This window comes from Protopterus annectens, chromosome 13.part0 (assembly GCF_019279795.1).
Source record: "Protopterus annectens isolate FY-2018-M chromosome 13.part0, PAN1.0, whole genome shotgun sequence".
Lineage (NCBI taxonomy): Eukaryota > Metazoa > Chordata > Ceratodontiformes > Protopteridae > Protopterus > Protopterus annectens.
Genome location: NC_056747.1, coordinates 941,182,744 through 941,204,609, shown reverse-complemented (window position 1 = coordinate 941,204,609; position 21,866 = coordinate 941,182,744). Strand labels below are relative to the sequence as shown.

The 21,866-nt window shown below is 45.3% G+C and overlaps 1 protein-coding gene across 1 annotated transcript in view; it reads left to right on the top strand.

The window, feature by feature from the left end:
- Positions 1–21,866, top strand: part of COASY (Coenzyme A synthase) — a 570,022-nt gene that overhangs the window by 459,246 nt on the left and 88,910 nt on the right. Inside the window, exon 8 of the mRNA XM_044054708.1 lies at positions 3,437–3,534. Within this exon, the coding sequence (XP_043910643.1) occupies positions 3,437–3,534 (98 nt within the window). The remainder of the gene's footprint in view (positions 1–3,436; positions 3,535–21,866) is intronic.

The window sequence follows — 21,866 nt, the reverse complement described above, 5'->3', positions numbered from 1 at the left end:
TTTAAAATTTAGAAAAAGTTTAGACCATTTTGTAGAGAAATTAAAGGTTCATAGGTAGGTACTAGGCTATTGGCCCTAGGGCGTAATTAAGCCTAGCCAAAAAAAATGTTTTGCTTACGCTTCCCTCCTAAGTGGTTTAGTTTCCTGCGCCTGTCTAGCAGGACCACCGAAGTGATTCCCGGGGTGAATTTCCTATTTCCCATCCACTCATCACGATTCCTCTTGAAGAGCGCTAATGAGGAGCTCTGCCTCACATTTATGGGGACCTTATTCCAGAGCAAGGGGAGTCTCTGGGACACGAATCTGTCCCTCCAACAAGTCCTGTTTATTGTTGATGTCAGGTTTGCGTCCCTTGAGCGAGTAGCTCTGGTGGATTGGGTTTTCCTTAGGTGGAGCATTTCTAGCAATTCGGGGTTTGACATAGCCTTGTATGTCAGACAGAGATCACCTCTGTGACTAGTCGGTATGCGACCGAGTACAGTCTGAGTTTTTTTAGTCTCATGGCATAGGGCAACTGTTTGCAGTTCGCTATCCTCTTTGTGAGGTAGTTTTGAGGCCTCTCCAGTTGCAGATGTCTTGTTAGGTACATCCTAAGTTAGTGTAATACAAATAGGAATTGCAATATGAAGTGAGGGGAAAAACAGGCTTGTGGTATAGTGAAAGAAAGTCAGGGAAGACGGATATCAGTAAGGAAGTAAGTGAAGAAGGGGGAGTAAGGAGGGATAAGGAAAGAAAAGGTACTTGATCATATTTAGGGATATAGTTTATCCTTGTTTTGAGCAAGAACAGTGCCAAATTTTATCTAGGAAGTCTTTCAGAGTGGTTTTGAAAGATGGGAGGAAGGGTTTAGACCTGATGGATAGGGGTAAAGAGTTCCATGCCTTAGCAACCTTGTAAGAGTACAGACAATGCCCAGCAGATTTGTGAGGTTTGTAGATCATTACTACCTCAGTTGCAGAGTGCACAAGCTGGTAATTCCATGCAAAAAAACACGCAACTTTATTTTCACCTATTGTAGTTCATTGCATTTGAGTGCAAATTAAGTGCGTGTCTGTGTGGGTAAAAGGGGTAGGGGCAGACATAATTCCAGTAACAAAAAATGTCCATACCCAGGAGGGAAAACAGCAAACAAAAGGATGGCATAGAGGTTAGGACCACTAAAAGTACGATTTATTAAGCACTTTCGTCCCCTTAAACTTCTCCAGGAGGGAAATAATGACAACTTAGTAAAGATTATTACTGTTTTGTAAATACTGTGCAGTAGCCGTGTACAGAATAACAAGTGGAACTGACCCAGGGATTCATTAAAGTGCTGCCCTTCTCCCACAATGTGGCCATTTGGAATTCAGAAACATTAGCTGTGAGAAGGTAAGAACTCTTTATTGGCTAATTTCATGTCTCTGAATCACATGTACTGTCAAGACTTACTGATCTGCTTCTCATGTAAGCAGTGACATTCTCACCCTTAGACACTCTTCCACACACAAGTATACACAACACAAATACACACGCACTAAAGTCTTTAAGCTGTCTGCGCTCCCGTGGTCCCCCCTCCCCTGTAGTAATTGAAGTTCCAGTTTGGCACTTATCTAGTATGCACTGGTGGCTAGTGAATCCCCCCCACCCCAGATCCCCATGATACTTTTGGTGCTGTTACGGCACTTTGATCACCGTAATTCCTGTTGTCTACTGGTTCCCCCACCCTAATTACTGTTGTGCTGGCAGTGCTGTTACAACACTTTAAGAATATTTTCTGATAGTCTAGTGTATCCCTCCCAACTCCCCCCCCCCCCCAATCCCCATACTTTCATTGGTGCCAGTGTGACACTTTAAGAGTAATCCCTGATGGTGTACTGGTTCCCCCACCACATTCGTGGCAGACCATTGAACATGACATATTGGCCATGTTCAGTATTGCAATGTGGCAATAATGGCTGTGCTGATCTACATGGCCAAGCAATTTCATGAAGTAGTTGGCCATGTAAATACCTTCTTGGAGGTGGTTCCAGAGAGAGAGCACATGGCTAATTAGCACATTCTTATATCTAACTTTCTCTCATCTTGCTTGTATAGCCAGAATTTTGTTTCTTTTCTTTCATTTCCTCCCCAGTTTAGTTTGAAATGTTATGTTTTAAATTATTACTTCTGTCTTGGCTTTGCCACCTATTATTACTTCTAAAATGCAGCTTGTTCCTGTTTTACAGTTAATGATATCCATATGTTTTCTTGCTGTTTCAAACCTTATCTCCTACAGCTGTCAGCAGCTACTCATTGCCCTCCAGGTTTCTTTTCTCCTCTTTGTTGTAGTAGATTAGGTCATTGGTAAGATTTCTGAGTGTGCCCCATAGCATATCCATTTCAAGACAGGGAAAATGGCTTTATTGTTGTTGTGGCCACAGCACTACCTTTCCTTCTGCATCAGATCAAGCATTCCTACATGTGCAGTCAGTGATTACCTCACCCTGGAGAAAGCTGCCTTTTAGCAACACCTTTCCTAATATCTCTGAAGTAGGTGCTTGCACTGTTGCCATTCATGCCAGGCTCCTTATGTTCTTGAGCCCTCTCTACTGGAGCACCCCTTCTAACTCTGGTTCACTGTTTTGCTGCATCCGTTGTGCTGTATTTTATTTCTTGTGCAAAATACTGCTGTGCCTGTTTCTGTCATGATTGCTACCTTACTTGCTTCTCCTAAGCATCTCTTACCTGTCAGAGTTTTTTCCTTTCAACCATTTTTAAACAGCCAGTGTAACAGTTCTGTTGCTTCTGAAGTCAGTGCTTACCTACTCTGCTCTGCATGGAGTGTCCTTTTCAAGCACCCCCTTGCAGTAATTACACTGTTGGTGTTGCTGTCAGTGTTTATCATGCCATACTGTTTGAGCTCCAAGAAAGTTACCTTCTTTCAATGTATTTACAGGATCAAAATATGTGGATGCTGTTTATCTGTATGATGACAGCTCATTCGATTGGCAAACCACATCATTCTGTCCTTTTTGGTTATCATAATGAGGGAAATATCATTTGAAGGACTTTGCCAGTGTGCTAAAGTTGATTTTGTAACCCCCCTTGAAAACGATACTGTATGACATAAAGAACCAGCTTACAGTTGCCCCACTAATTGGTGAAGTGGGGGTAACAGGGTTCCAAAAATGGCTGCAAGAATGACACTGAAATGAGGGTTTGAGCAGAAAAAAAATGAGGGCCCCTTAAAAGAAATGGATTAGGAATGGCAGCAAAAGCATGCTTTTTATATTTGGCCTGTGCATGTTTGTGCGTGCAAGCTGATAACCATATATAAACACATGATAGTATATGCAATTTCAGGAGTAGCATATTAAGTCCATTGTAGCTATAATAGCAGATCTGAATATAATTTCATTAATGATACCTTTGCTTGCTGTCCATGCTTGAAAATGTAATGTTATTGATCATGTTGCAGGGAAGTCTGTGTGCGTGATGGATGCAGCTGTCCTTTTAGAAGCTGGCTGGATGGACATGGTGCATGAAGTATGGGTTGTCATTATTCCAGAAAATGAGGTAAGTCCACAGTCCCTGGAGAAGAAAAATAAAGGTTAGTGTATGTTACTACATCAAATGCAGGTATCCCGTTATCCAAATGAAATGTGATTCTATATTCCATTTTGAATTGGTGTGATGAAATGTGATTGTGTATTCCATTCTGAGCTGCCATTTGCCATTTTCTGCTTTCAAGAACTAAAGTAAACCCCTGTCAGAGGGTATCCTGCACTGAAACACACAAAGAGAAGGCATTTCCTGGTTATAGAAACTATAAAAGGAAGTTGGCCATCTTGCTTTAATTGAATCTGAAGAAGTCCTGTTAAACAGATGAAAGTGCTAATTCCAAATTCTAAGTGAGAACTAAACGGCTTTTTTATTTTAAAGGGAGTCTTTATTGCCTTTTGAATCATTCAGCAAGATTATTATGTAGCTAGTGGGTGGGCAGTGTTTTAAAAACCTACAGAACTTTAAATGTATACATATCCACCACAGTGCAGGCCACAAACCTTCCTAATGTAAAACAACTGGTCTGAAGCCCAAATAGACCTACCATGACAGCAAACCAAGCACATAAGCACACACAAACATACTCGAAGGCTCTAAATAAAAATCTGCCTAAGCAGCAGAGACCTCCAAAGCAGACACCCAAGCAACCGCTACCCCAAAACAAAACACGTGCAACACATAGCTCACAAAGCCAGTGTGCTGAACAGTCACAGCCCTTAAGGCTAAACAACACACCTGATACACTTGTAATTGGTGACTCTATCGTCAGGCACACTGACGTCCCGCTCACCAGGCTGAACAAGGAGAAGGTCACGGTGAGCTGCCTGTCTGGCGCTAGGATCCGCCACATAACACAAGCACTCAGGTCACTCCAAGGCAAGTACAAATATGACTTAGTCATTGTCCATGCTGGTGTGAATGACCTGAGACGTACCTCCCTGGACTACATGAAAAGAGATATAGAGGAGCTCTCTGAGCATGTAGCCCAGGCCGGTATGACCCTGACCTTGCGTAGCATCTTACCCTCACCAAGAATGATGCCACAATATGAAAACAAGATGATCAATTTCAACAACTGGCTTAAGTATTGGTGTCATTCAAAGGGGATCCAATGCCTGTCAGCCTGGGATGACATGCTTGACAAGCCACGATGCTTCGCTAGGGACGGCTTGCACCCTGTCACCCCTGGGCTTTCGGATATTGGCAAAGGCTCTTGCTACCCCCATAGTGCCTTTTTTAGGCAAGGCTCAAAAGACAAACCCACCTCCATAGGTATCACAAGGGATAAGAAACTAAGAGTAATGCTACTCAACGCCAGAAGTCTAAACCTCAAGATGCACGCACTCAAAACTCTCCTTAGCATGGAGAACATCGATATCTGTGCAGTAACAGAAACCTGGTTCAAGGCTCCCGAGAGCACCCCAGCACTACCAGGTTATACCTCATACCATGCTTTTCGGCCCCAAAACTTGGACTGAACCACAAAAGGAGGGGGAGTATCAATATTCGTCAAAGTTACCCACACCTCCAGGTTGGTGGCACAGCACAAAGCATCAGAGACTATCCATGTGCAACTAACAGTGGGTAAAACTGCCTTCCAGTTTATAGCCTGCTACAGACCACCCTCCCAGGAACCCCACTCGGCCTGCCTGAGAACACTGGAAAATATGAAGGTCTCTCCAAACACCATTATATTGGGCGACTTCAACTACCCAAACATAGACTGGGAGCATTACTCTAGCTCCAACACCCTAACCCAAAGGTTCCTAGAATTTATAAACTCAAATGCTATGGAACAACTTGTTACTACTCCCACAAGAGGGGAAAACATACTGGACCTGATCATCACCAACATGGGGACTCTGTGCTCCAGACCAGAAGTGTATCCCTCACTGGTAAGATCAGACCATAAACTAATATCACTGGATATTCACATCCCGATCCCACCCCCTGCCCAGAAGACCACAGTGAAAAACATCTCTAAAGCAAATTTCACACTCCTCAAAACCGAGGTGGAATCCTTCAAAGCCCCCGGGCCTGTGGAAAATACGGCCCAGACCGCAGAATCCTTTATAAACGCATTCTATGAACACCTTCAGAAATGCATGGATCATGCAATCCCAAATAAAACCAAGACCCAGTCCTCCAAAGGCAGACGTCCTGTCTGGTGGACCCCAGCCATAAACAAAACTATACAATAGAAGGAGAAAGCTACTACATGGTAGAGCAAAATCCCAAAAAGGGAAGGCATCTCTGATCAGTATTAGCAAAAAACTACGGGCACTCATAAAATCGTCTAAGGCCAGCTTTGAGAGAAAAATTGCACAGGACACTAAGGATAATCACAAGGCTTTCTTTAGTTATGTTAGGAACCTGGGTGGGAATTCCCAGATATGCTCAGAATTAGTCCAAAATGACAAAAAATACACCGAACCCACAGACATTGCCAACATCCTAGCTGACAGGTTCAGCGCAACCCCCCTCCCCACCAAAAGGGCAAATATCTATCCCAGCAGAGTGCTGCCCCCCTGACATCTCAGATGCTCAGGTAAGAGCCGCCCTCTCCAAAGCAAAAAACACAGCATCAATGGGACCAGACGGTGTCCTGGGCTGCGTCGTACATGAACTCCAAGAAGAGCTAAACCCAAACATAAAACTACTGTTCAGTCTCAGCCTTAGTACAGGATATGTACCCAAAGAGTGGCGTACAGCAACAGTGGTCCCCCTCCACAAAGATGGTGCCTCAACGGATCCTGGAAACTATCGCCCCATAAGCCTGACTAGCTTGGTCTGCAAAGCTATGGAAAGGATCATCATGGACCTCATAAATAAAGATATTGGGGACCTACAGACACTGGATCCTACCCAGTTCGGCTTTGTTAGGGGTAGATCCTGCCTCTTAAACCTGGTCGATTTCTTTGAAACAGTCACCAAGGCCATTGACAAGGGGAAGGTGGTCCACACAACCTACCTGGACCACGCAAAAGCCTTCGATACAATACCCCACTCGGGCATTATAGATAAGCTCACCAGCTTAAATATAAACCCCTATGTCACTAGATGGGTTGCAAACTGGCTCAAGGACAGAACCCACATGGTTAGAATTGCTGGAGCCATGTCAGACTCCAAACCAGTTACAAGTGGCGTCCCACAAGGCTCAGTCCTGGGACCTCTCTTGTTTGGTATATATTTCTCGGAGGTACAGGCCAACATGGAAGGACTATGGATGACCAAGTTCGCAGATGACTGCAAACTGTGCGCCATAATCGACTCTCCAGCCAACACAAGCATCCTCCAAAAGGGCCTCATAGAAACAGACAACTGGTGCCAGAGCCATGGCCTCAAGCTAAACGCCAAAAAGTGTATAGTCATCCCCTTTGGCAAAAACAAAGTGCCCACACATTACCACATAGGTGGTAATCCATTAAGTACAGAAGTAATTAGGGACCTGGAACCCAAGTTGATAGCAATCTCTCATTTGACAACCACGTGGCCAAAGTGGTTAGAAAAACATTTTATATAGCCCACCTAATCATGAAGGGATTCACATCTAGATCAGGGGGAGGTCATCGTGCCTCTTTACTCGTCCCTCATCAGGCCCGTAATTGAGTACAATGCCCCTTTTGGGATGTACCTTACCAGACACCTGCAGCAACTGGAAAGACCCCAAAAGTACCTCACCAAGAGGATCAAAGGGCTCAAACAGATGCCATATGCTGCCCGGTTAAAGAAACTCCAGTGCTACTCAGTGGCATACCGCCTGCTCAGAGGCGATCTGTGCCTGACGTATAAAGCCATGTCCAACCCGGAATTAATGGACATGCTGCACCTCAGAAAATCCAAATCCCATCGAGCTACGCGCTCGAGAGACTTGATCCTCAGCACTGAAAGAAATAGTACATGCTGGAGGGACAGATTCATAACCCAGAGGCTCCCTTCACTCGGGAATAAAATCCCACTCCAGGTTAGGCAGAGTCCCTCATTGACTCTCTTCAAGAGGAATCTTGATCTGTGGATGGGTGATCGTAGGTTTACCCCGGGTATCACTTCTGTGTCACTGTTAGACAGAGGCACAGTATACTAACCTCGAAAAAGGGCATAGCAAAATTAATTTAAAATGGGTGGCGAAAGCCAAACACACTCTGGCTAGGCTTATAAATGCCCTAGGGCAGATAGCCTAGTATGAACCTATGAACATTTGCAATGAGGTTTGTATGCATTCTACTATAAAATGCAGGAAGTGTCCTAGATGCACTTTTTCACAGTGTTCAGTATTTGGCTTTTCCCATTTCTTTTCCTGCCTTTCCTTGCAAGTCATGCATCCTCCCTCCATTAAGGACTTCACACACAATGCTCTTACGTATGTACACACCTATTAACAAACGCAAATTAGAGCACAACAGGCATACTCCAACAACCACCTTACAGGTCTGATTGTCTCTGAGTATCGGCATTGACCATCCTTCGTTCAGATGTATTAAGCATGATTGCATCCAGCCATATGGCATAATTCATTTGGAGTGATTTACTGAACCTCCCAGGAAGTGCTTGATAGTCAAATTCATAATAGAAGACTCTTCTCTGGCCTACTCCATTCTAAGTTGGGGGTGGTTTGCAGGCTAGAATTGTAGAGACTTTATGCAAGTCCACAAGGACAACACATATCTTGAATGTGTATAGGCTGTTTGATGTTTCTTGGGACTTGTCCTCATTGATATGGAAGTGTATCCATAAGGAATGCAGTTTCATACCAGTAGTAAGTGACATACTGACCTGCCATGACCAGGTTGAATCTCCAACTTGTCCTGCCTTGAGTCTTGGAACTCTGCCTATAGGCTGTTTGATGTTTCTTGGGATTTGTCCTCATTGATATGGAAGTGTATCCATAAGGAATGCAGTTTCATGCCAGTAGTAAGTGACATACTGACCTGCCATGACCAGGTTAAATCTCCAACTTGTCCTGCCTTGAGCCTTGGAACTCTGTCTCTTGAAAGGAAAGTATCTTCTACCACAGTCTTTTTCATTCTTTAAAGTGTATCTCAAGGATTGTAATGCCTTTAAACAGACAAAACTTATGTCACATCCCCACCTGTTAAACATCTCTCAGTTGCAGCCCTTCCTTTATGGGAGACTGTCAGGTTCATGAAATCTGTTGTGAACTGGCAGAAGTTGCCAAACCGGTACATTTGAAACCAGGAACCCTGGGTCACTATCACCAAGGATTGTAGCCTGCAACCCCCAGATTCTGCTCCCTCTGCTCCTTAGAATGTGAATGTACTCTGTAAACTCCAGAAAGAACCAGTAATGGCTGGACCAAACACACCAGAGCAGAAACTGGCATAGTGTCTTTTAGTCCTGCATAGATTCCAGAGACCATAAGAACTTGGCACCTTTCCTCCTTATTGCCTGATAAGGAATCTGAAGCTTTGGACATGGTGGCATGACGAGTTTCTTTTCTGCAGTTTTAGTTATTGGTTTTGTTAACCAGGAAGATCTGTCTAGCCTAGGGCATTTGCACTGAGGCCCTTAATAAAAACACTATAAGCATGAAAAGACACATCAGTATCTAAATTTGTAAGCTATACAAATGAATAAAAATTAAACAAGAAAATATGCCATGTGTAAATATGGTTAATAAAGGATGTTCTTCATGTTTCACTGTTGCAGTCATCACCTGTGGGTTATCCCTGCTGTGGTAGCCCTTGGCTGGCCCGAATACCAGAGTCATTGTTTTTTTTCTGTCGGCTGACGTCACCTGTAGTCTGACATCATGTCGTCAGTGCTATAAAACAAGGTAGCCGACATCATTACATCAGTCTTTTCTTGCCTTAGCAATTTGCACGAGTGCCGGTCGGTTGCTACCAGAAGTTGAATTTCAGCTGAAAACGTCTAAAGCTAAGTATCCCGTTGGGGATCCTTTTTTCTTGCACTAACCGATGTCCAAAAATGTTAACAATTGTCTCGTCTGTGGAAAGCAGATCCCACACACAGAATTCCATTCTTGCAGCGTCACTTGTTTAGGCCCAGACCACAACGCCCCCCGTTGCCGGTTCACTGCCCTCTTTAATGCGAGAACCATTCGCCATAGAGCTGTTTTTGTAGACAGTTATTTTCGTGTTCCGTCTTTGCATTCCAATATGGCGTCTGTCAGCCAACAATCTGTGGACATTCTGAAAAAACATAGAGATAAAGATAGAGACGGACCACACGAGGCTAAGTTGACGACGCTAATGCTAAGCAGGTAATCATTTCTCCAGAATTTAGTGAGGCACTTTTTCAGCCCCTGATGCCCGATTCAATATCTATGCAGGCCTCTACCATGACCCTTTCGGAGTCTGGTATGCTGTAGAAATCTTTTTCATCTTCCAAGTCTTTGGCTGTCTCTGCCTTGTTTGTGTCCGGAGCCGCGACGCAGGCACTGTCTTCCAAGGAGGACTTTCACACTAACGATTCTAGACAAAAACCAACATCTTTGCCTCTGACTACCATTTCTCTCAGACCGATGGATTCTTTTAGGCCTAGAAGCCAGGCCACTCCTAGGAAATCTGCTTCTAGCCACCGTCTTGATTCTGCTCCACCACCCCAAACACAAATACTTAAAATGGCAGAGGATCTCATCTCCCTTATCCGGGGTAGTCAGGCTACTTCTTCTAAAGGAAAACACACCCTCCTCCAGAAATTATGACAGAACAGAATTCTGAGGAATCTGATTATTCAGGTTTGAAGAGGAATAGCACCTCATAACTGCTTATGAGGATTCAAATGCAGAGGAATCCATCCCTTCTGCATCCCTCCAGAGAACCTTTCCTTTGGTGAAACCCTTCACTCCCTCAGGGAACATTTCCAATGGGAATCTCAGAAAGACAGTTTCTGGACTTGCACCAGCACAGACCCCTGGCCATCCCCCCTATTTTAAAAGTAGTGGATGATGTTTTCCATGAATCTAGCTTAGCCCCTGGTGCCCTCCCTTATACTCCCAGTAAACCTGACGTGCTACAGAGTACTGGATTCTCACAAATACCTGTACAAAAATCCTGCTGCAGTTCAAGGTCATTACACAGGGACCTAAAGGAGCTAAGACTAGATGTGCATCGTGTTTCACTGTTGCAGTCCTTACTTTTGGATTATCTGGCCCCCAGTAGCCCTCGATTGGCCCGAGTACCAAAGGTAAAGGAATATGACGTCAGCTGCCGTCGGCTGTTTAGGACGTTAGTATCCTTGATACAAAAGAAGGCAGCCGATGTTACTTCCTCAGTCTTCTTTGCCGTGGAGCCCGAAGCAGAAGCTTTTTTGCAAGAGTGTCAGTCGGCCGTCAGTTTTTTGATTTCCGACTACGAAAAGTGGAAGTCTTCTACAACTAAGTACCCCATTGGGGATCCTCTTTTTCCTTGCCTAACGAATGTCAGAAAAAGTTAATAATTGTCTTACCTGTGGAAAGCAGATTCTCCACAGTGATTTTCACTCTTACTGCATTATTTGTTTAGGCCTTGAGCATGACATTCCTAATTGTAATCTCTGTGCTTCCTTTAATCCACATACTATTCGTCATCAGATTAAACCCTTGGCTAAGCACTTTGGAGTTTGACCCAAGTTTGTCAGTATGGCATCCACTAGTCTTCAGGCATCGGATATTCCTAAGAAGTGCAAGGGCAAAGACCGAGACAGGCCTCAGAGAGTCAAATCTTTCGATGATGTCGGGTTGGTCGTCAGTTCAGCGGTAGTCAGTGAGGCGCCTTTGCAGCCCCTGAAGTCCGCAGAATTACCAGCTCAGGCCTCCGGTGAGACCGTTTCTGAGTCCTCCATGCCTCCAGCTTCTATTTTGTCTTTGGACCTTCAGCCTGGGACAAAGCAGGCTCCGGTTTCTGAGGCCTCGGTTTTTCATTCCGACAGCAGGCGCATACTGACAACATCCTCGGTGGCCAAGCCTCCTGAGTCCTTTCGACTATCAAGTAAATCCTCTAGTCGCAAGCCTGTGAAGAGTCAGGCTCCAGTTGCTCCTCATTCCACTCAGTCTCAGATGGTTAGAATGGCTAATGATCTTTTGACTCTTATTAAGGGTTCTCGGCCTCCTCCTTCCAAAAGAAGCAGGGGCCGCTTCCAGAAGCTTTGTCCTTTTCTGGCACTGAGACTTCTAGCCTTTCTGCTGATGAAGAGGTGGCTTCTCAGGCTTTTTCTCTTTTTGTGGATTCTGATGCAGAGGAATCCATTCCTTCTGATTCCCCTCCAGTTGATTTTTCTTTTGGTGATACTTTGAATACTCTTAGGGAACATTTTAAATGGGAAGGTCAAGAATGTTGTCAGTCTAAGAAAAGGATCAGAAAATTTGTGGATTTGCCTCAACACAAGCCTTTGGCTATTCCCCCTGTGTTGGAGGTGGTGGATGATGTTTTTCTGGAAAGTTCCTTGGCCCCCAACTCTGTTCCTCCTGCTCTCAGGAAACCTGACCGGTATTATAGGGTTCCCGATTCTCAATTGTTTCTTTACCGCAATCCTCTGGCTGACCCAAAAGTTATTTCTCGGGGGCATAAAGGGGTTAAGTCTACTGTTTCCAGTAATCCTGTTCCTTCTGATAAAGAAGCTAGGAATCTAGACAGGTGGGGAAAGAAGGTTTATTCTTCTGCCTCCCTTGCTGTTAGGTCTATTAACTGTCTCTTTCATATGCTCAAGTATCAGCAGCATATTTTGGAGGCTATTAAGTCAAACATTTCAAATGTGCCCTTCTTGGCGGAGAACAAAGCTATGCAGGACTTGCTAAGTTCTGCCAGTCTGGTCAACAAGCATTCTTTACACTGTGGTTGTGATGCTCTTGAAGCTTCCTGTAGGGCTGCAGCTACTGGATCTGTTATCAGGAGGCATGCTTGGCTTAGGGATCAGCCCCATTTAGAGCCTGTCAAGGCAAAGCTTTTGGATGTACCTTTACACAAAAATGCCCTTTTTGGTAGTAAAGCAGAGGAGAGGTGCTCAAGAAGGTGGAGGATAAAGCCAAGTCCATGCAAAAAGACTTTCTACAACTTCAACCTCCTCGTTTTAGCAGGAACTACCCTTAAGAGTTGGATGTTTCCTGATGTTAGCAGACAGAACCATTCTAGGACCAGAGGTTACAAATCTGCTAGGGGTCGGGGGGCTACCCCTCAAAGGACCAAACAATGGCATGCTTCTACATCTAAATCGGGAAGTTCTAAGCCCACATCTCGATACAAGCATTCTAAATGACTGTATCCAACTTCTACCTGTTCCTGCTTGCCGGGAGTTTCCTTTGGGGGGAAGGTTGGCCATTTTTGCAAAGGTTTGGGCCACCATCACAGACGACAAGTGGGTACTCAGAACTGTATCCTTAAGACACTTTTCTTTCCACACCTTCCCACACATAAAGGATTCCCGGACATAAATCAAAGGGCAGAAGTGGAAAAAGTTTTGTCTCTGTTGCATGTGGGGGCAATAGAATCAGTCCCTGCTCAGCAGGTAGGCCAAGGCTTCTATTCCAGACTTTTCTTAGTGCCAAAAAAAGAAGGCACCTGGCAGCCTATACTAGATCTATGCATTCTGAACTCTCTTCTGGTGATTCCAAAGTTCAAAATGCTCACCCTTCATCAGTTGCTACCAATGTTGGAAAAGGACTCATAGCTAGTAACTTTAAATCTCAAAGAAGCTTATCTGCACATCCCTATCAGGGAAAGTTGCAGGCAGTTCCTTCGCTTCAGAGTGGACAAGCAACATTACCAATTCTCTGCGCTGCCCTTTGGCTTATCTGCTGCTCCCAGAGTTTTTACAAAGTGCCTGGCTCCAGTCATTGCCTTTTGCAGGCAGAAGAAAATCCAGATTTATCCTTACTTGGATGACTGCCTAATTCAAGTAAAGTCTCGGGAGCAGCTGTTAAAGGATTTGGAATTTGTAAAGACTCTTCTCTCTTCCCTGGGTTACACATTCAACGAGCAAAAGTCGAAAATGGTACCAACCAAAGAGATAACATTCCTGGGAGTGAGTCTGAACACAGCCGCCCAGATGATATATCTCACCCAGGAGAAGCAGACAACTCTCTAAGCTTACTTCAAGGACTTGGCAGGCCTGTCCCACCTCCATGCAAGGAAATATCTGCAAGCTCTGGGATTCATGGCCTCTTGTATTCTCATGATTCCATGTGCAAGACTGCATATGAAGAAATTGCAATGGTACCTCAAGAATCTTTGGTGTCAACGCACTCAGGACCTGGATGTAATAATTCCTCTGATTCCTTGTCTACAGAGGGAGTTTCTGTGGTGGGCAACAGCCTGTTTGCAAATCAAAGGCATGCCTTTCTGTCAACCTCCTGCAAGTCAAGTCTTGACCACAGACTCATTGGACTACGACTGGGGAGCTCACTTGGATGGCAGGTGCGTACAGGGTTGTTGAAATGCCCAGCAGATGCACTTGCACATAAACCTGAAGGAGTTAATTGCAGTTCACCAGGCCTTACTGGCCTTCAAGCATCTTCTTTCTCCTGGAACTCTGCTGGTAAGAACAAGACAACACCACAGTCATGTGGTACATCAACAAACAGGGAGAGACTCATTCTTAGCGCCTGCGCATGCAGAGCATCATTGGGCCTACATCTTCTAGCTCAGTTTCTTCCAGGGAGACTCGATGTTTTGGCAGACCAGTTGAGCAGACAAACCCTGGATCCTCACGAGTAGCAGCTGAACAGAACAGTCTTTTACAGCACCAGACAGCATCACAGCAAAGCCTGGAAAGTAGATACTCTGTCTTTCTTTTGGTCTCTACTTTCAGTTTATGCTTTCCCTCTTCTTCCCAGAGTATTGTTGAAGATCAGGGACGAAAGACCAAGGACCATTCTCATAGCTCCAGACTGGCCCAGGCAGCATTGGTACCCTCTGCTTCGCAGTCTCTCCCAATTTTCCCCGTGGCATCTTACACTGAACCCAGATCTGTTGGTTCAGGAAGGGGGAAAATTCCGTCATCCTCATCTTCAGACTCTTCATTTGGCAGCATGGCTCATTGTATGAATCACTCTACTTCTTCTCTTTCCCAGGAGGTGGTTGGCGTACTTCATGAGGCCAGGAGACCTAGCACTAGGAAGTCCTACGCTGGCAAATGGGAAAGATTCTCTTATTGGATGCAAAATAAAGGGAAATCTTCTTCTCAGCCTACCCTTCCTCTAATCCTGGAATATTTGGCTGAATTGCTTCTTTTTATTCTATCAAGATCCATGCTTCAGCTATTTCTGCTTACTGTTCCTTTGAGCAGCTCAATTTTTCTCATCCCCTGATGAAAATGTTTCTCAGAGGTGCTAGCAACTTAAAACCTCCCAGAAGGGCTCCTACTTCAGCCTGGGACTTTACATTTGTCTCGGAGAAGCTCACTCTTCCTCCTTTTGAGCCAGCTGCCACTGCAAACTTAAGTTTCTCTCTTGGAAAATTGCATTCCTCTTGGCTATATCTTCAGCAAGGAGAGTTTCAGAACTGCAGGCGTTGACGGCTGTGGAGCCTTTTCTCATCTTCCATGCAGATCGGGTCTTCCTGGGGACCAGTTCTTCTTTTATGCCGAAGGTGGTTTCTAGCTTGACTCTTAACCAGTTAATTCACCCTCCTACCTTCTTTCCTAATCCTCAAAATAGAGGGGAAAGGATCCTGCATTCTCTTAATGTACATAGACAGTTCAGGTTCTTCCTGGATAGGGCTAAGGATCTTTGGAAATCAGGTCAACTATTGGTCAGCTTTGCTCCTGGAGCTCAGGGTAAAGCAATTTCTAAGCAAACCATTTCTAAGTGGATTGCACAGTGTATTAATTTCTGTTATTCCTTTCATGGCAAGGTTCCTCCTCAGGGAGTGAGGACTCACTCTACTAGAACAGAGTAGTTCTGGGGTAATAACTGGGGTTGGGAGGGTGGCCTAATGGTTAAGGTGTTTGCCTTACAAACACAAGGTGAGGGGTTTGAGTCTCACAAGGGATAAATGGCTAGGCTTAAAATGGCTCGCAAGGGCAGTCAGCTTAGTACTAATCTATGAACCTATGAACAGCCTCCACTTCTGCAGCCTTTTTAAGGGGTGTCCCTACTAAGGACATTTTGGAGGCTGCCACTTGGTCTTCTGTGCACACTTTTACAAAGCACTATAATTTGCCCTTGTTTTCTAAATCCAGGACAGGGTTTGCCACTGCTGTTCTGCAGGGCATTCTCTCCAATCCTTGATTGGAGTGGTACCTCCTCCCTCTCCTCTGGGCTTTGGTAATCAACCTATAAGTAAGAACTGCAACAGTGAAACATGATGAACATAGTACAGTTGTGTACACCTACCATAAATGTAGATGTTCGAGTGTATTCACTGTTGCAGTCCTGGTTTCCCTCCCTCCTTTCACCTGTTTTGTTGTTATTCTGCTCTCCTTTCCTAAGGTGCAGGCTTTATTTGGTTTATTTTACCAAGGATTATGGATATTTATCTAAGCCTTGTATTTTTGGGGGCTCCTGACATTTGTGGCGAGAAAGACTGAGGAAGTGATGTTGGCTGCCTACTTTTGTTTCAAGGATATTGACGTCCTATACAGCCGACGGCATATCCCTTTACCTTTTGTACTCTGGCCGATTGAAGGCTACCAGGGGCCGGATAACCCATAAGTAAGGACTGCAACAGTGAATACCCTCGAACTTCTACATTTATGGTAGGTGTACACAACTGTACTTTCTGACAAGAATCCTCTTCCTTCTGACAAGGACTCCAGAGCTCTGGACAGCTGGGGTAAAAAAAGTATACACCTCTGCAACCTTAGCTATTAGAGCACTCAATTGTCAGTTCCATATGTTAAAATATCAACAACACACTTTGGAACAATTAAAACAGAAGATTGCTACCTTTCCTGACTGTGCCAGTTCAAAAGAGTTAGCAGATTTACTGTACTCAGCTTGTCAAATGGCCAGACACTCATTACAATGTGGATATGATACCCTAGAAGCCTCTTAGCAGGGGAGCAGTGACGGGATCTGTTATTAGGAGACATGCTTGGCTGAAGGAACAACCTCTCCCTGATCATGTCAAGTCTAAACTTATTGATGCACCCAAAGATAAGGAGCTCTTGTTTGGGGAAAAAAGCAGAAGAGGTGCTTAAAAAGATGGAAGACAAAGCAAAATCTGTGCAAACAGTAAAATATTTCTTTCAAGTTCAACCTCCCAGATTCAGCAGAAACTTTCCCACTAAGCACTGGGCCTTCCCTGCACTTAGCAGACAGGGCCAAGGTAAGCCCCGCAGGGACAGACCCTCCAGGCTCCTATCACAGGCCAGCAGAGAATCAAACAATGGACCTCATTTGTCTCTAAGGCAGGGAGTTCTAAGCCAACTTTTTATGACAAACAGAGTGACTCCCACTCCCCCCTCTGCCCTCCCTTCACTCACCAAAAGCTAGGAGGAAGGCTCTCCCTCTTCAAAGACAATTGGCTTTCTGTAACAAAGGACCAATGGGTCTTAAAGATCATTTCTCAGAGATACAAATTCTCTTTCAGTGAACTCCCAATTCCAAGTGGGTACCCAGACTTACTTCCAAATCAGTGGGCAGAGGCACTGAAACTGGTCCAAACTATTATATCACAGGGGGCAGTAAAACCTGTCTCCTCAGATCAAACAGGCAAAGGCTTTTATTCCAGACTATTCCTTGTTCCCAAAGAAGAGGGCACTTGGAGTCCCATCCTGGATCTATCTATTCTGAACACCTCTCTGGTGGTCTCCAGATTGAAAATGCTAACTTTGCAGCAGCTGCTGCCTATGCTAGCAAAAAAATGCCTGGCTAGTGATCCTAGTCCTAGAAGATGCCTACGTCCATATCCCCATCAGGGAGTCGTGCACAAAATTCCTGCGCTTCAGTGTATGCTCACAACACTTTCAGTTTTCTGCGCTACCCTTTGGCTTATCTACTGCTCCCAGAGTATTCACCAAATGCTTGGCCCCAGCCATAGCATTCTGGAGACAGACAAGTATACAGATTTACCCTTACCTGGACGACTGCCTTATTTAGGCAGAGTGCAAAGAAAAGCTGCTCCAGGATCTTCTCTGTCAAATCCCTCCTAACTTCCCTAGGGTTCACCATCAATGAGAACAAATCAAAACAAAACCCCGCCAGGAAGATCATTTTCTTGGGAGCTGTGCTAGACACAGCATCGCAAATGGCCTTCCTGTCCCCAGAAAAGCAGAGCTTCCTGCCTCCCTACTTTACCCAACTGGCTTCCGGAAGTCGCCTCACTGCGAGGAAGTTCCTGCAAGCCCTGGGATACATGGCATTTTGCATCCTTCTCATTCCTCTGGCCAGGCTTCACATGAGAAAACTTCAGTGGTACTTAAAGAACCTTTGGTGCCAGCACTCTCAGTACCTAGAGATGCTCTCCCTCTGATCCCATGTATAAGGGCCAAGTTTCTCTGGTGTGCAGAGGCCTGTGCCAGGAACAAGGGTCTTCTGTTCATCCTCCCCCCTTCCGGCCAGACCATCACCACCGATGCCTCAGACATTGCTTGGGTCGCTCACCTAGCAGGCAGGTGCACCCAAGGTCTTTGAGATGCCCAGTAACTTCACTTGGACTTCAATCAGAAAGAAATGATGTCAGTGCAAAAGGCTCTGACATCCTTCAAACCCCATCTCAGGCCAGGGGTTCTCCTTATAAAAACAGACAACACCACAGTAATGAGGTATATCAACAAACAGGGGGGGACCCAATCTTACCCCCTGTGCAGGTTAGCCATGAGCCTCTGGCTTACAGCCACCTCCATGGGTCTACACCTAATTACCCAATATCTACCAGGGGTCAATAGCATCCTGGCAGACCACCTAAGCAGAAACTTACTGGACCCCCACGAATGGCATCGCCACAGGGAAATCTTCTGCAAATTATTCAGGAGCGGGGAACTCCGGAAGTGGATCTCTGCCTCGCACCTCAACCACCAGCTGCAAAAGTTCTGTACCAGGGAGTATCGCCTCCTAGCATGGAAGGGTGGATGCCTTGACCTTCCCCTGGAACTCCCTCTTTGTGTATGGGTTCCCTCCTCTGCCCCTTATTCCCAAGGGACTGATCAAAATAAAGGAGGTGAGACCAAAGGCCATCTTCATTGCTCCAGATTGGTCCAGACAGCATTGGTACCCCTTACTGCGCAGCCTGACCTTACAGCCCCCCAAGCAGCTTCCCCTGATCTCAGACCTCTTGACCCAGGTGAGGAGGGATATACTGCACCCAGACTTTACAGACTCTCAACTTTTCAGCATGGCTTATACCTTAAAGGCTAGCAAGGAGTCCCTGTTAAGCAAACAGGTCCTAGACATCATCACAGAGGCCAGAAGGCCCAGAACCAGAAAATCATACGCAGGGAATTGGAAGAGATTCTGCTCCTGGAGCCAGTACAAAGGGGCCAGTACCTCCCATCCTTCCATCCCTCTTATCTTGGATTACCTAGCAGAGTTGCTCAAGAGTGGCCTCTTTCTCCTCTATTAAAATCCATGCCTCAGCCATTTCTGCCCATTACGATTCAGACCCACCCCTCTTCTCTCATCCTTTGATTAAGCAATTCCTCAGAGGGTCTTCTAATATCAGACCTCCCAAAAGGCCTCTCACGCCACCCTGGGACCTGAATTATGTTCTAGAAAATCTGACCTTACCGCCTTTCGAACTTGCTGCTTCTACAGAATTGAAATTCCTCTCCTGGAAGACTGCCTTCCTACTAGCTATCACCTCAGCCAGAAGGATATCAGAACTTCAGGCTCTCATGGCTGTTGAGCCCTTCATCATTTTCCATGCAGACAGGGTCTCCCTGAGGACTAACCCCGCCTTTGTGCCCAAGGTGGTATCTGATGTGACCCTCAACCAGGCCATTCACCTACCCACCTTCTTTCCCAACCCTCAAAACAAGGAGGAAAGAATTCTACACTCCCTAGACATGCATAGACAACTCAGATACTATCTAGACCGTACTAAACCATTCACAAAAACAGACAAACTACTTGTCAGTTTTGCCCCTGGGGCAGAGGGGAAGCCCATTTCCAAACAAACCATTTCCAAACGGCTGTCACACTGTATCCATTTCTGCTACAGATTACATGGGAAGCCCCCCCCCCCCAAAAAAAAATCTATCCATACCCATTCCACTAGGGCAGCCTCCACTTCCACAGCCTTCCTCAGAGGAGTCCCCACCAAGGACATCTTGGAAGCTGCCACCTGGACCTCTGTCCATACCTTTACAAAGCATTACCACCTACCTCTTTTTTCTAAGTCTAGGGGAGGGTTTGCATTGGATGCTGTCTCTTCTTCCATGATGTCAGGTCGTCAGGGGTATAAAACATGCAGCTGACACCATTACATCAGTCTTTCTTGCCGCGTGGTACCCAAAGCAGAAACAGTTCACAAGTGCCGGTCGGCCGACTCCTGAAATTTTCGTTTTCGAGTTTCAGAACCAGAGTCTTCAAAAAAGCTAAGTACCCCATTGGGGAACCTTTTTCTTGCTCTAACCGGTTAGTAAAAGTTAACAATTGTCTTACCTGTGGAAAGCAAATACCTCATAAAGATTTTCATTTGTACTGCATTCCTTGCTTAAGTCCAGACCACGATGTTCGTCGCTGTCGTTTTGTGCCTTATTCAACCCCCAAACTATTCGTCATTGGTCTATTTTTGCAGCAAATTATTTTGGTACTCGATGTAACTATCCAGAAATGGCTTCGGTAAGCCATCTGACTACTGACATTCCGAAAAAACGTAAAGATAAAAACAAAGACAGACCGCATAGGTCCAAAACTGCCGATGACGCTTTCGTTAAGCTAGTCGCCAGTTCGCCGGTACTCAGTGAGACGCTTTCGCAGCCCCTGATACCCACTACTTCAGATTCTCAGACCTCTACTGAGACCCATTCAGAGTCCGGTATGCTGCGAGATGCTTCTTCGACTATGGAACCTGCGGATGTCTCTACCTTGGATGGGTCCGGAGCCGCTGTGCAGGCACTGGCTTCTGAGTGTGTATTCAGGCCTACAGATTTGCATTTCAAACCGACACCATCTTCTTCATCAAGGCCTAAAACCCGACCCACGCCTAGAAAATCGACGTCCAGACCGCATGGTCAGGCCCATATGCCTAAAAAACAAATGCTTAGAATGGCTGAAGACCTTATTACTTTAATTAGGGGAAGCCACCCTTCGCCCTCTAAGAGACCTAGAACTGATTTTCCTTCTGATTCTTCTGATCAGGATTCTGAAATTTCTTTTTCTTCTGATTACCAGGATTTGCCCTTATCCACCTATGAGGATTCTGATGCTGAGGATTCCATTCCCTCTGCTTCCCCTCCCGAAGATTTTTCTTTTGGTAAAACCTTGCACTCTCTTAGTGAGCATTTCCGCTGGGAAAGCCAGGATTACTCTGACTTCAAAAAGAGGCTTAGGGAATTCTTACTCCTCCCACAACACAGGCCTTTAGCTATCCCTCCTGTTCTGGACATTGTAGATGATGCCTTCTTGGAATCTAGCCTGGCCCCAGACACTTTACCTCCAGCTCCCAAAAAACCTAACAGGTATTACAGAGTACCTGACTCTTAAGTTCCTCTTCAAGAATCCTACTGCGGATCCAGAGACCATTTCCCAAGGACCAAAAGGCATTAAGGCTACTGCTGCCAAAACCCTACCCCCTCTGATAGAGATTCCAAGGCCTTGGACAGATGGGGGAAGAAGGTATGCACTTCTGCTACTTTGGCCATTAGGGCCTTAAATTGCCAGTTTCATATGTTAAAGTATCAGCAGCATATTACGGGACTACTTAAACAGAAAATTATGTTGATTCCTGACTGTGCTGAACATAAAGAATAACAGGATTTAATGCATTCTGCTGAGCAAGTTGGAAAACATACTTTGCAATGTGGTTTTGACTCTTTAGAAGCATCTTGCAGGGCTGCTGTCACTGGGTCTGTACTTAGAAGGTATGCTTGGCTTAAGGAGCAAAACTTGCCAGATCATGTTAAAGCTAAATTACTGGATGCTCCCTTAAACCAAGACCACCTGTTTGGCAACAAAGCAGCAGTTCTTAAAAAGGTGGAGGAAAAAGCTAAATCTATGTAAACTGTTAAAGTACAGCCTCCCAGATTTAGTAGGCATTGGCCTTCTAAGAATTGGTCCTTTCCAGTCTCTTCCAGGCCTTCTCAGTCCAAACCCAGGAACAGCAGACCACCTAGGCTACAGTCTCAAGCTACACACAGGCCTAAGCAGTGGGGGGCTCCCACTTCCAAAGCTGGAAGTAGTAAGACAACCCCCTCCATGGAAAAATATCACAATGACTTAACCTTAACTCTTCCAAGCCCTGCTCAACTGCCTGCTCCCTTAGGGGGAAAGCTTGCACTGCATGCAC